General features: G+C 42.2%; 1 protein-coding gene across 6 annotated transcripts in view; it reads right to left on the reverse strand.

Moving 5' to 3' along the window:
* Positions 1 to 3,697: 3,697 nt before the first annotated feature.
* Positions 3,698 to 15,309, reverse strand: part of ep400 (E1A binding protein p400) — a 57,085-nt gene continuing 45,473 nt past the window's right edge. For 5 of the 6 annotated variants that reach the window (XM_061730431.1, XM_061730432.1, XM_061730429.1 and 2 more), the window contains 11 exons: positions 14,679 to 14,843; positions 14,532 to 14,577; positions 14,346 to 14,452; positions 14,009 to 14,210; positions 12,766 to 12,887; positions 11,691 to 11,906; positions 9,609 to 9,783; positions 8,949 to 9,079; positions 6,372 to 6,530; positions 6,212 to 6,289; positions 3,698 to 4,690 (listed from right to left, as the gene is read on the reverse strand). In XM_061730431.1, the coding sequence (XP_061586415.1) occupies positions 4,382 to 4,690; positions 6,212 to 6,289; positions 6,372 to 6,530; positions 8,949 to 9,079; positions 9,609 to 9,783; positions 11,691 to 11,906; positions 12,766 to 12,887; positions 14,009 to 14,210; positions 14,346 to 14,452; positions 14,532 to 14,577; positions 14,679 to 14,843 (1,710 nt within the window). In that variant the 3' untranslated portion in view covers positions 3,698 to 4,381. The remainder of the gene's footprint in view (positions 4,691 to 6,211; positions 6,290 to 6,371; positions 6,531 to 8,948; positions 9,080 to 9,608; positions 9,784 to 11,690; positions 11,907 to 12,765; positions 12,888 to 14,008; positions 14,211 to 14,345; positions 14,453 to 14,531; positions 14,578 to 14,678; positions 14,844 to 15,309) is intronic. The other variant, XM_061730430.1, reaches the window with a different exon arrangement.

The following is a 15,309-nucleotide window of genomic DNA, read 5'->3' on the forward strand; positions in this document are numbered from 1 at the left end:
TATCTGTAGGAATTTTTTTTCTTTCTTTCTTTCTTCTTTATTCTTTTGACGAAAAGAGGGCCTTTTTGCCCCCCTAACGTGCCCAAAAAGTCACCAAATTTTGCATGCAAGCCAGGCCTGGTGAAATGGCTCAACCTAATGGCCTAATGGCTCAACAGCGCCCCCCTTGAAAACTTTGTGCCTCAAGCCCCACAATACGGTTTGACGTACATGAACGAAAATCGCTACACACCTGTATCATGTCACAACTTAAAGAAAAGTCTCTTGGCGCCATGGCCGAAACCAAACAGGAAGTCGGCCATTTTGAACATTTTGAATTAATCGTGTAATTTTGGCGCAATTTATGCCATTCCTTCGGCAGTTAATACGGCCCGAACCGTAACGTGCACATGTGTATAACATGTATAACATGTGTGTTATACATCAAAATATGCTTCTCCATCCTGCGACGACACGCATTACTTTTCTCTTTCAAAGGCGTTACCGTGGCGATGCTAGATGCGCACCCACCCTTCATTTGATTGGTTCAGACAGAAAAAACTTTGTGCCTCAAGCCCCATAATATGGTTTGACGTACATGCACGAAAATCGGTACACACCTGTATCATACTTAACTTAAAGAAAAGTCCCTTGGCGCCATGGCCGAAACCGAACAGGAAGTCGGCCATTTTGAACATTTTGAATTAATCGTCGTCATTTTGTCGAAATAGGCAAAAAGCGCACCGCCCCATCATCCATATTTGATAGTTCCCCAAAAGTCACCAAATTTTGCACGCAAGCCAGGGCTGGTTATAAATTGGATATTTCATGGTTTGCATTAATGGGCGTGGCCTAATGGTTCAACAGCGCCCCCTAGAAAACTTTTCTCTGCCATAACTTTTGAATGGTTTGACATAGAGAATCGTGGGTGGTGTCATCGGACTTAGTTTTGAGTCCTTGACCTTCATTGGTGCAAATTAGCCCCGTCTCTTCTTCTGATTGGTCGATATTTCATAGTTCCTGTTTTCGGCCATAACTTTTGAATGGTTTGACATAAGGAGTCGTGGGTGGTGTCATTGGACTTAGTTTTGAGTCCTTGATCTTAATTGGTGCAAATTGGACGCGCGAGGGCCCGTTCATCGCTGCTTGCAGCTTTAATTTTTTTTTTTAATTATTCTTATTTCTTTCCTTTTTGTCTTGACTATGTGATATTTTTAATGTCTCTGTAAGCCACTTTGAATCACTGTGCTGCTGCTGAATTGTCCTACACAAATAAACCTGCCTTAAAATGAGTTACCAAAGACAAACTTCGGCACAAGGAGCAACAGGAACTGAAGCATTTGGCTCAAAGGCACAAAGACACCAGGCTTTGGGCAAAGTTGTATAAACTGCACGTTTGCTCCATGAGTGATTTCTTCACCAGACCTGTGAGATGCAGTTACGGGTCAGTTTTGCCGGCCTGTTTGTTGTTTGTGTCCCGGGGGGCTGGCGGCTGCAGGGGAGCCCCCCCAGGCTGCAGGCCTGACACCTGAGCAGGGCGGCGTGGGAGAGTGTGGGAGCGTTGCGTCAGGCAATGGCCTCGCTCATCCCTGGGCCGCGGCCGTGTCGCCACACGCAGCGATGCTATCATCTCTGCTGCCAGAGGCTGTTGTTCAAGGACTCCTCCGACATGCTGGGGCTCTTGTTCACGGCTCTGTGCAAATGAAAGAAAACAGAGCGGCGAAGGAGCAGCACTCATTCAGCACCGTGAGATCCCTGCTGAGGTCAACACTTGAACGGTGACAGGCTCGCTCCAACGCAGCCCTTAATCTGGACTGATCCCCCTCCAGGACCTTTTCCTTTCTCCTTATGAAATAAAAGAGTTGGGTGAATGGGTAGATCTGTGTATATTTATGTACAGAAATGGGCAGAAAATGCTATATGTGTATGTATGTATATATGTATATATATATATATATATATATATATATATATGTGTGTATGTATGTATATATGTATATATATATATGTGTGTGTGTGTATGTATATATATATATATATATATATACATAGTGTAAATAGGTATATTTATATAAATATCTATATGGGCATATATGTACAAATATATAGAAATATTCAACTATGTGTATGTATGTATGTATGCATGTATAAGTATGTGTGTGAGTATAATTACAGTATATAATAGTAATCATAATAATAATACTACTTTTACTTAGCAGTGAGTACAGTGTGTGAATAATTATAAATACAGGTTAAATGATCAGTGAATGGGGTAGGACTAAATAAGTTTACACTTCTTCCTACTCCTTTTTTGGCACATGTAAATCAAGTTAGCAAGTTTTAAAGGATGAAATTCCTTGTTTTGTTGTTGTTTTCTTAAACTTCTCATAAAGTGTTGTTTCTTTTTTTTTTTTTACATGTACAAAAATAAAATAAATCAAATCAAAGAAAGAAAAAAAAGTCATAATACAAGCTTCCACTCAAAAGGTAATGATGTGGGAGCCCTTGACTAATATTTTGCAGCTGTGGAAGTGTTGCTCTCTATTTCTGGATCATAAAGCTCATGCTGATCCTGTTTAGCATGAAAGTGCCCAGACGGTGCAGTTGTGCGTTCAGTCGGAAGCGTGGAAGGTGCAGGTATTCCTGAAAGGTCAGGCTCCTCTGCAACACTGTTTTCTGAACACATTCAGAAAGGCATTTGTGAAGCTACTGATGAACCTACTCCCTTCCCCCACCGTCCTCTCAAACCTGCCAGCTGCTGTTTTACACACTTTACAAGTGTTGGTGTCCAGCTTTTAATGCCATCCAGTCAAAACAATCACAAAGAACAGAATTTCAATCTAAAAGTAAAGGTTGTTCCCAGAGACGGACGGATTTCCCAGTAAGCGGCGTTGCCCTTCTGCTTCATCGTCTACTTGTGAATGTGGAGTGACGACTGAGAGGAGACACGGGGAGACAACGAGATGGGAAGTTTCAACGAGCTGGAGAAAGAGGAGAAGCAGGAGGACTGGTTCACTAAGTGGGCTTGACTAGTGACTCCACAGCGCCCCCTGGTGGACGGGTGTCGTGCAAAAAGTGATTGTCTGCCAGAATCTGACTTCTCCCCTGAAAATGGGTCTTTTTACCTGCCAAAAATGGATTGAAGGCCAAATACAGTTACTGAAAGGTTGTTTCTGCCTAAATATGACTTGATCTCATTCTTGAGCTTCATAATATAAACACTAGAGCTCACATGATTGCTTTTAACTCTTCCAAAGGACCATTACAACACAAAATAGGCATTTTCACCTGCCAAAAATTGATTGAAGGCCAAAATATGACTTAATCTCATTCTTGAGTTTCATAATCTGAAAATCTTACGTTTTAGCTATCGCTCAACGGGCTGCTGTGCGCGCTCCTACGGCCACAAATCAGATTCTGGCAGGTAATCACGTTTTGGCACGACACCGGCACCAAATACCACGGCATTCACAGAAGCCAGACGCTGCGACTGATGGTGATTTACAACGAAATCACATTTACATAAAATATCAAATGCAAATCCGGATTTTAAGAGTAGCTAATAAAATCCAAACCCAAGGTTCATCTCACACCTCTTTTGTTGAAGCCGCATGAACGAAAGCATATGCTGGAATAAAAAGAGCAAGGATTTGTTTTTAAGAACTCACGCAATTTCAAAAGTACTTACAACATTTTAATGAATGGAAAAAAAATGAAATTGTGTATAAAAACAAAACACTTTATTACAATTAGGCTGAAAAATCCAATGAAAACACAACTACTTTACAAGTACAAATGTTTTTGTAGATATTTACATTTTTTTTTTTCCTTTTGACGTCAATAAAAAAATTATGAGAAAACACAAAATACTAAAGTACATGTTTACAGTGTATTTACTGAAGGGGGGAAAAAAACCATGACTAAAGGAACGTGCATTACTTTCCATTCAGTTATCTAGACAACAAGAGAACCAGACATAAAAGTAGCTGTTTACGAATACACTTACTGTAATGGAGCGCTCACTCAACGATACCAAATGAGTCTTAAACATCAGCCTCTGGCAGAAGTTAGATAATCGTATAAAAGGCGTGACTGTGGTATGACAGACTGGGGAAAAGTTAAATCACTATATGTTGAAGTCATCCCAAAAAACACACCACGTCTTAAACTGCGGAAAGAACGTCGACAGTGAGACGCAGCTCTGGATCCCACAAAGAAACACTGACGGTTGAAATCGTTCAGCTCCGCTTGGCTTTCAGATCTTAGATAATGTTGATTAGAAACGGGTGGTTTGGTTAAGGAGTCGGCTAGTTATCAGCCGACGCTGCCGTGTGTGTAACAACCCCGTCACTGTACATCTGCACAGCAGGAAACCCCTCGGTAAACGGATTAGTGTGCGGCGCTAAGCGCTCCCCCCGCTGGGCTTGGCGGGGGTTTTGGCCCTGATGCCGCCCTGGCGGGCCTGGCTCTTGCTGGCCTGCTGGGCCTGAGCGGGCGGCGCCGCCGGGGACTCTGACGCCGCCGCCGCCGGCTGCTGGGCGGGGCTGTGTGGAGGCGGCGTGTGGATCTGCGGGGAGGCGGCCGCCGTCACCACCTGCTGCTGGAGGATCTTCTGTTGGACCACCTGCGCCGTCGCCGTCCCCCCGGAAATCATCTGCACCTGAGCAGCAGTCGTGGCCGGCTGGGTCAGCGTCACCGTCTGAGTCTGGATCTGAAAACAAACGCAGAGTCTTTCAATCTGTTCGTTGCCGCCATCAGCTGCTACTCCTTCAGAAACGCTGCCCATAAAGACGCTCACAGTTTTAAAGAGGATACTGATCACATCAGAACTGACAAACATCCCTGGAGATGCACTTATTGCAATTTTCCAATTCAGTTTTTTAGAGGAGTTAAATCAACCGTAGGCCTTTTATTAGATGGTAAGGAGTGTAAACTGTCACTAAGGACCAGGGGCCTCATTTATAAAGCTTGCTTGCGCACAAAACAGGGCTTGAAAGATGCGCAAAGGTTGGGATCTAAAAAAAAAAATCTTTAAGCCAACCCTGACCCTAGCGCAAGAACATTTTTGAAGATATGGGGAACTGGCAACGCAGGCGGTGAGGTGGTGAAATGAAGCCAGATTCATGTCATACTTTTAATGTCATCAAATATCAGACTTATAGATCCATGTACACCCAAGCCGGTGTTCTGCTGAGTTGTCCTACCTCCGCGAATCGTCCTACCCGTAGGATGAAATGATTTACGACACCTCGGCAAAAAATACTAACGTACGATCCCGTTTCTTTAATCTGTTTCTTTTTTTTCAAAGGCTTTTTCATGCAAATAGACGATTTAACAGCAGGAAGTCAGAATGAAAATGCCCCGTCAGATCACGCTTCCACATAGATAAATGTTGATGTCTATGTGGAAGCGTGATCTGACGGGGTAATTTCCCCCTCTTTTATAAATGAGGCCCCAGAACAACACTAATAGCAGGAGCCTCCAGTTACTAAGGAGTACACGTCTGCAGCAAAATGGCTATTAATATTAGCACTTGGGCCAATAAACCTACGTCATTATAAAAGACTATTTTAAGCCTCTGACAAGACTCAAACATGTAATTATACCTAAGTGAAAGTGTAGAGGGGGTATTTAAAGAAATAACAAGGCTGAACTCGTACCCAATCTATCTGATTAACCGGCCCATAGCGCTAGGCCCCGTGCGGTCGCACGGTTCGCACACCCCTTGCGCCGGCCCTGCCCGTAGACATTGTTTATTCTAATTTTCTGAGACAGTCCTGTATACTAAAGAATATTGTAATTTTCTGTAATGCAATTACAAAAACAAAAATGTCATACATTCTGGATTCATTACAAATCAACTGAAATATTGCAAGCCTTTTATTATTTTAATATTGCTGATCATGGCTTACAGCTTAAGAAAACTCAAATATCCTATCTCAAAAAATTAGAATATTCTGGGAATCTTAATCTTAAACTGTAAGCCATAATCAGCAATATTAAAATAATAAAAGGCTTGCAATATTTCAGTTGATTTGTAATGAATCCAGAATGTATTTTTTTTTTTTTTTTTTTTTTTTTTTTAAATTGTATTACATAGAATATTGTGATAAAGTTCTTTATTTTAATTTTCTGAGACAGTCCTGTATAGGAATATTTCAGACCAGTTATTCAAGTTTAAGTGATAGCTAGACACCAAATGTTAAAGTTGAGGCAACAGTGAAGCCCTTACCTGCTGAGGAGACGACACAATCTGCTGAATATTAGCCACGGCCGACTGCTGCTGCACGATTTGTGGGAGTTTAGCCACCTGATAAGAGCAGTACACAAGACGATTGCTAAGCATCACACAAACGCTTTCTGAAAACGTGCTTCTTCCACCGATGACCGACCTGAATGGGCTGCGCTCCAGTGGGCTTCTGGGCCTGGGCGATGGATGTAGTGAAGAACTGGGTCTTGATTCCTGGCTGGAGTTGGGTGGTGGCGTAGGTAACTTTCTGCTGCTGCTGGGACGGCTGGGCTGCTTGCACCGTCACCTGCTGGGTGCCGATCTAAGAGAAATCATTACAATATCAGGATGTGAAACAGCTTGAGATGAATATTCGGACTAGAGCCCTGCACGGGACTGTTTTCTTCATCCTGCTCCCGACCAATTTCTGACCATTACCGCCCTCTGTTCCACTCCCGCCCACATCCGCAGTGTTTACATCCGCAAAACTCTGAGAATTGTGTCTTCTCCCGTCCCGCAAGAGAAATGTCCTTGACAAATCTATCTGATTTAATGTTAACATGATCATTGTGGAGCTTGATGGATAGTTGACAGTTCATAGGTCACCTGACTGAAAGTTAGATGCAAATCCATCATTGTCATCAGCCACAAGCTACTTCCCCTTTCGCTCACGCATCAGTTATGTGATTGAGGTTATAGCAACGAGAGTAGCTGTGAGTGACTCAAATAACACTAATAAACAAAGTTAACGAACGAAACAAATTAATTTAACAAATGAATCTCTTGGCCATTATATTGCTGTGGAGGGAGAGAATGACTACGTTTACATGCAGTCAAAATTCAGGTTATTGCTAATATTCCAGTTACTGAAACATTCGGAATATTCCGTTTACATGGTAATTAATCATTTGGGATATCTGGATCAAAACAGCGACGCGCGGAGAACGTGATGACGCAAATACCGTCATTTCCGCTTCTCCTTCCTGTATCCAAATTCAAAACAAATGCTGCTTCGCGCAACTTTTCGCTCACCTTCTTGTAAATCTCGCTATCCCCGTACTTTCTACCGTCTACAAATGCCAAAATGTTCATATCCTTCATTACATTTATGAAGTGATTAGTCTCCTCCTGGTCTTGTTTTTCTCCGTGTTTATAAGAACTTCCTGGACTCAAAAGACCAGGATTCCTTGTGAACAGAGCATGCGCAGAAAACAAATTCATGTTCCGTTTGATGGGGATATTCCGTTTGGCGTTTACATGACCCAATATTCGTGTTTTAAAAGGAGTAACCCAGGGGTCATATTCGGGTTTTTAAAAACCCGAATATGAGCAAATTCGGGTTATTCAAAGGGGTTATTGGTGTTTACATGGCCGTGCAAATTCGGGCCAATATTCAGGTTTTAAAAGGGTTATTGATGCATGTAAACGCAGTCAATGTTGCTGACCGACTGCCGTCCCAATCCCGCGTCTCTCTTCCAAGATGCTCCACAGACACCAAACGCAGTTTCTCCAAATGTCTGACTTGCTTTGCTTTGTCTTTGTTTAGTAAAGACCTTGTTTGAGGTTCTTTTCCCCGTCATTGATTTCCATCTTGTCGCTAGACTACATCCCGATCCCGCAGTGTTTTTTTTAGCCGCAGCAAAGTTCAAACTGCCCGCTCCCGCCAGATTTGTGTTGGGTCTTGCTGAGCCCAATCCAGCCCTCTAATTGGGACCACGGTGGTGTAACTGGGGTGCAGGTATACGGAGACGTGCAGATCCTGGCTGTGTGACTGCAGGCAGGCTGATCACTGACTCCTGACTAGGGCTGCAACGATTCGTCGATGTTGTCCACAAAAATCGATAATCAAATTTGTCGACAATTGTTGCCAGACAAGTTTTTTCACTTTCACTCTCACTTCAATACAATCTCTGCCGAGTTGTAGCGGGTAAACAAAAATGACGGCGTCCTGTAGCAGCTGCGCGTAATAAAACTGAAAAAAAGTTCGGGAGCATTTTAGCCTCGATACGGCGAATAAAAAGATTACTTGCAAGGTTTGCAAAGCCGACCTTACTTATCACGGGAGCACGTCGGTAATACATGAGCATTTGAAGAGAGAGCACGTCGGACAGTTGAACGAAACGGACTCGACTTGGTAAGATATTAAGCCTATTTTCATTTGTTAAATTAATTTGTTTCATTCGTTAACTTTGTTTATTTTATGTTATTTATTAGTATTATTTGAGCCACTCAGCCTACGCTCGTCGCTATAACCTCAATCACATAATTGATGCAGCCCGAAAGGCGAAATAGCTTGTGTGATGAAGACTATGATGGATTTGCATCTAACTTTAAGTCAGGTGCCTATGAACTGTCAATTATCCTTCAAGCTCCACAATGATCATGTTAACATTAAATCAGATAGATTTGTCTGGACTTTTCTCTTGCGGGACGGGAGAAGACACTAAATCAATGCATCTCTATTATAGTGCGCCGTGCAGGCATGAATTCTCAGAGTTTTGCGGGAGCAGGATGAAGAAAACAGTATAGCAGGGCTCTAGTACCATCTTTCTTGTGTTTATTATAATTCGCCACATAATTAAAGCAACCTCATACTAAATTTAAAAAAAATTACTAATTATCCAATTAGTCGACTAATCATTTAAATAGTCGGTGACTAGTCGACTATTAAAATAGTCGTTAGTTGCAGCCCTACTCCTGACGTGGATACGTTTGGCAGCAGCAGGAGCGGTGAGCTTACTTTCTGCTGCACGCTGGTCGGTCCTTGCTGCGTCTGCCCTGCTTTCTGCTGCGCTGCAGCTGCCGCCTGCTGCTGCTTCTTCATCTGAAGGATCTGCTGGACTTGGAAGGGCGATGACAGCACAGGGCCACCTGAGAAGACGACAAAACAAACAAAGAGTTTCAGTACATGAGGATCATAAGCATTGTTGTTATTGTCCATAGCAACAGACAATAACAACAAGATGTGCAATATTTGTCTATCTCATAAACATCCTACCTGCTTTTTTTGCACTTTCTCTTTCTTTCCGGTACTGCACTACTTTTATTTTCATTCCAATGAATATAAGTTTTTATTTTGTAATTATATATTTATTACTTTTTTTACTCTTTCGCTGCATGTGTGTCTTGTGTGTACTGCTGCTGCACAAAGAAAATTTCCCCACTGAGGGAGAAATAAAGGACAATCTAAACTAATAACAATAATGCTTTTGGTAGCAATTATGAGATATTGAGTAAAAATTACACCAACAAAACAAAGAACAAATGCTGTTGTATGTTTTAATCTGGATTCAAATTAATGCCGCCTTGTACAACAAAAATACACATTATTAAAAGTATAGTCAACTGCTCTGGAGTAAAACAAAGAAAAGCGTCCCTGATGAAGAAATGAAGCACACACCTGCTTTCTGGGCCTGACCAATGGCCACACTGATGCCGGCTACCGTCACCGGCAGCGTTGTGACTCCAGCCGAAGAGACCACAGCCGGCACAGACACCACCGGAGGCTTCGTGAGCGTCACCTGAGCCGTTTGTGCTGCCTGGGCCTGAATCTGGCCCTGGGTGGGCACGCGCGTCTGGGAGAGGAAACAATTAGTGTGAAAGGTGGCGCACAATCAATAAGATGCACACACACACAACTGAACACCTTGAGCGTCTATGACCAAGGACAAGTGACGAAGATGCTTTGAATGCAATGGACTTACAACGTTGTTACAACACTGGACTATCTTGGAGACTAGTTGAAGAGACACACACGGCTACAAGGGACTGTCACTTGTCAATTTCCCCGAGGGAACCTCCCAAAAGGATTGATAAAGTAGAGTTTTGTCCAAAAGACTTCCGCAATTAGTTAACATAACTCAGGGGTCGGCAACCCCCGGCTCTTTAGCGCCGCCCTAGTGGCTCCTGGAGCTTTTTCAAAAATGTTTGACCTTTTTTTCTTCTTCTTTTTTTCCTCTTTATTTTCTATTTTTTCTTCTTTTTTTCCTTTTTTCTTCCTTATTCCTTTCCTTTTTAATCTCAACATTTTGACTTTTTTCTTTACATTTCGCCTTTTTTTTCTGGACATTTCCACTTTTTTCTCAACATTTCCACTTTTTTCTCAACATTTCCACTTTTTTCTCGAGATTTTACTTCAACATTAATTTCAACATTTCGACTTTCTTCTCAACAATTCGACTTTTTTCTCAACATTTCGACTTTTTTCTCAACATTTTGCCATTTGCCTTCATTCTAAGGCTTATACAAGACTTTTCATTTTTTGCGGCTCCAGACATATTTGTTTTTTGTGTTTTTGGTCCAATATGGCTATTTCAACATTTTGGGTTGCCGACCCCTGACATAACTGATCATGTCGATTATGAAAATGCCCCCATGTGGCATTTGTGTCAATGCGTAGCGTAACAGCACATAAAGCAGGAAGTAAACAGAACTGCTGCGTGTCTGGATTCTGCTGCTGCTTCGTTTCTCACTAGTGATGCACCGAAATGAAACTTTGTGGCCAAAACCGAAACTAATAATAAACACTTGGCCGAATACTGAATAATACCTAACAATGGTTTCTTCGCAGTTTTTCATTTATTTTGCCAATTTTTTCACCATTGTATAAATCAAATAAATGTGCAGTGAAATACCCGCCAGTCACAATTTGTCTTACTGTACTTATTGTATTTTTTATCATAATCTTTTTTCATTTTCTCCCGTTCAAATCCAGTTAATCGGGTCGCGGTGGGGCTGATCTCCGCAATTTGAAGCCTTGTATAATTGTAAAAATCTGGGTTATGATCTCTTCAAACATATCAGACAGTGAGGGTTCTCCACCGCATCGGTAGTGCGGGCCATTTCTCTGCGCTCTCTCCCCGATCTCCTGCACTGTGCGTCCCGTGACCGTCTCCGTCACCAAGTGGCTTTCCCAAATCCAACTCAGCCTGGATCATTTCTCGTGTCCTCTGCTTATTCCCTACATCCAAGTAATGAGCTGACATGCTGACATGTTTGCTGCATTTAAAACCACGCCCCTCACTCCACGCTGTTTGCTGTTCGTCATTAATTGTTCGTTTTTTTCCCCACTTATTCTACCGAACACCGAAAGTGTTTTTTTTGCTATTTTCGGCCGAACAATTTTGGTAACCGAACATTCGGTACTTCACTATTTATCACGTTTGAAGAATGTTTAGCAAAGGCCACAGTGAGCGGCGCATTCGCCTCTTTGAACTGGTTTCAAACAATGCAAATCTGCTTTTCAGACATTTTTCATTAAATTTAACACCACCTTTTGGCCCATGGGGGTGAAAGCTTTAGCAGGATAATGCTGCGATGAACATGAATGAGAGTGGAACATCATTTATATTGTAGGTGTCACTTTAAACATTGTTCTAACACAAGGGGACTGGTGGAAACCCTGTATCAGAATTTGTATTCATGTGACTGGAAACCAGATTTGCATTGCTTTCATGTGAGAGATTCTCTTGTGTGATCTCACCAGTCGGGCCACCTGCAGGGTGTTCACCGGGGTGCCAGTCAGCACAGTCCCGGGTCTGGCTGCTGCCACTGCTGCCAGCTGAGGACTGGCTGCCTGTGCCGGCTGCACCTGAGCACCCTGGGCCCCTGCAGCCTGCTGACCTGCTGCAGCTGCCACTGCTGCAGCTACCTGCTGCTGCTGCTGCTGGAGCTGCAACTTCTGTTTCTGCATCTGCATCTGTGAAATACATCAGATTGTTTCAGGCACCTTACAATTAGGGTTGTCCCGATCAGGATTTTTTAGCTCCAGATCCGATCCCGATCACTTGAGTTTGAGTTTCTGCCGATCCCGATTTTTCCCGATGCGATCACTTTTTTTGGCTATCGATACATTTCCGATACTTTTTCCGGATCAGATACATTTTGGGAATTAATTAAAAAAAAAAAAAAAAGACTAAAACTAAATTATCCCAAGTTTCTTTTATTGTCCATTGGAGAACAACAGGGACATATATTTCAACAAAGCTTATCAGCACTGGTGCCACAAAATGTAAAAACATGAAATTGTAAAGTGAAACAAAAAGTGCAGAATAGTGCAATAACAAAAACAAATACATTTAACTTAAAAAGAGGTAGTTGAATGACGTCCAGTCAAACTCACAAACACAAGAAAATTAAAATACTTTTTGGCTTAACCTTAGTGCAACATTCTGAATGAATGAAATGAATAGTAGCAGCTTAATGAACATGAACATGTATAACATTTCACAATTCAAACATGTAAACCATGTTAGTTTCACTTACTTCGTTAAATGCAACGATATATAAAACGACTTAATATATATTAAAAACATTAATAACTAGGTATGTCCCGATACTTTTTTGGCCGATTCCGATGTTTTGAAAATGCCGTGATCGGGCCCGATCGATCGGGACAACACTACTTACAATACAACGCACTGTGATTAAATGAAAGAACGGCAACCATATTAATATCTCAGTTAATGGTACTAAGTAGAGCGAAAGTTCAAGGACATTTTCTCCAAGTGTCACTGTAATTTGTATCATTTTCCCGTGTAAAGGTGCTACTATTGTACCTGGGGTTTGCCGATAGCTTTAATCTGAGGAGAAGTAGCTTGTTGCTGTTGCTGCTGCAGCTGCTGCTGTCGTAACATCTGCAGGTGAGCCGGCGTCAGAGACTTCTGTGGCCCCCCTGTGGCTGGAAGGTGGACAGCCGATTAGTGAAATCTTCAAATACAGTAAGGGATCGTCGGGCATTATCCCGCTTATACCACGGTCATTTTCCAAAAAACATAAATATTAAATAAGTTATTCATGCTTTCATGTGTTTTCAGTTGAAATCATTAGTTTTATAACTCAATGCAGCTGAGCGGCTGAGCGGACTATTTAATCTCTCGTCTGCAGCCGTTGGAACCTGGTAAGTTACAAAGTTTTTTAACAAGCCATAACTCAGTTTCCTTGGTAACACCTGAGGGTCTGACTAATACCTGGAACAATCACTACCGTCCCATAAGGTCCTTATGCAACGGATACAGTGTTGACTTCTCCAGTAACTAGGACGGACCTGAGATACGACTTAGCAACGGGAGATATTCTAGTCCGCTCAGCTCCGCTCGGCTATTTTCTTTTCTCTCCTCTTCTGCAGTCCAGTCATCAAAATTGTTAAATTCACCAAATAAACTAAAAGAAATTACAAAATCACTCATGTCGTCGTCCTGCGGTAGCCGGCTCTTCTTCTCTGAATCTCCGTTGCCGTGGTTACCACCTGGCAGCTGATCCAGCGCAATGATATTAAAGTTATCAGGCAATTTGCCCAAACTTGTTTTCTATGTGTACAGGACTGTATCAGAAAATTAGAATATTGTGATAAATTTCTTTATTTTCTGTAATGCAATAATAATTTAAAAAAAAGTCATACATTCTGGATTCATTACTAATCAACTGAAATATTGCAAGCCTTTTATTATTTTAATATTGCTGATTATGGCTTACAGTTTAAGATTAAGATTCCCAGAATATTCACATTTTTTGAGATAGGATATTTGAGTTTTCTTAAGCTGTAAGCCATGATCAGCAATATTAAAATAATAAAAGGCTTGCAATATTTCAGTTGATTTGTGATGAATCCAGAATGTATGACATTTTTCATTTTGTAATTGCATTACAGAAAATCACAATATTCTAATTGTCTGAGACAGTCCTGTAGGTTATCACTTTTAATGTACACCTGCCAGCCAATCAGAATCGAGTATTCACACAGTCCGTGGTATAATGAGCATTAAAATAACAATCAAACAAGGCCCTGGTTAACGTGAGTACCTGGCGTGACCTGAGGGACGAGGGGTCGGGTCTGTGACTGCACGGGGCTCAGAGCAGTAGAAACCACAGCAGATGCAGTCGCTGGGGTCACAGCCCTCACACCCTGACCCGTAGCTATGGCGACCACTTCAGCTGATCCTGGAGTAGCGGTGACAGCCCTCTGTTGTGCGTGGACCACCTGGGCTCCAGCTGTGCCTGCAGGCTGCATCAACGGCAATCACAACAATTAACTCAATGCAGCAAAGATGGTTGAGTCTTCAAAGTTTAGTGATTCATGCCAGAGCTGTATCAATAAAGATGAACTCCAGATGAGATCTGAGAAGTGACAATAACTCACAGAGAGAGTTGCTGATATGACTGGAGATGCCAGGCGTTTGTTAGCCTGGAAGGGACTTGGAGGAACTCCAGCTACTGTGTTCACAATTACATTCCCCCCTACAGTGGCTATCAAAAACAAAGAAAAACAAATTAACGACTGAAACACCATCTGCAGTGTGATTTTAAGCAGGTGATGTCAACATACCAGCCTGAATTGTTGTGCCTACAGTGGCATTTTTGATAGCTCCGGCCTGGAAAAACAAAGCCGCTGTTTAAAGCTTTCTCCAAGTGAAATGATTTAGCGTCCGTGTGTATGTGAAAGTAAAGTGGTGGGGGATGTTTTCATTCTCACCAGCACTGCTGCGTTAGGCACAGCAGTCGCTCCCGGCACGGCCGCGGCCTGAGGGACCGGAGCTTGGCCGGCAGCAGGAGCTTGGTTCTGACCGGGAGCAGCCCCGGCTTGGGAAGCTCCCGCCTGCTGGGCCAACTGCTGGGCCTTCTGCTGCTCTGCAAGGGCCTGCAAACACAAACACACACGCACTTCAAAAACACTGGAGGCAGTAGGGTAGGAATATTATTTAACTATTTAATTATTATTTCAGAGTCATTGATAGAACAGATATGGTAGTACTATCTGGTATTTTCAATTAGTGCAGTGAGTAGAATTTTTGGTTAGTATATTTGGCATGATGATAGCACTATGAAATATGTTTTGGTATGTATGGACTTTAACTTTTTGTTTTGGAAGTTGAGTTGTGGGGGTTTTGTGTTCTATGTATCTAAGGTATACCCCTCTTTTTGTGGTTTAAAATATAAAAATACAAAAAAAAAACAACACTGGAGGCAAAACCGTCTGAGAACGCAGGTCACGGATACCCACGTTTAACTTCTGCGTTTAAGCTGTACTTGAACAGAACAGCTTATTGCATGAAACGTGTTGATTTTCTGTCAATGCTTATACTATACAGCTTTTGTATAAATAT

This window comes from Cololabis saira, chromosome 9, assembly GCF_033807715.1.
Source record: "Cololabis saira isolate AMF1-May2022 chromosome 9, fColSai1.1, whole genome shotgun sequence".
NCBI lineage: Eukaryota > Metazoa > Chordata > Actinopteri > Beloniformes > Belonidae > Cololabis > Cololabis saira.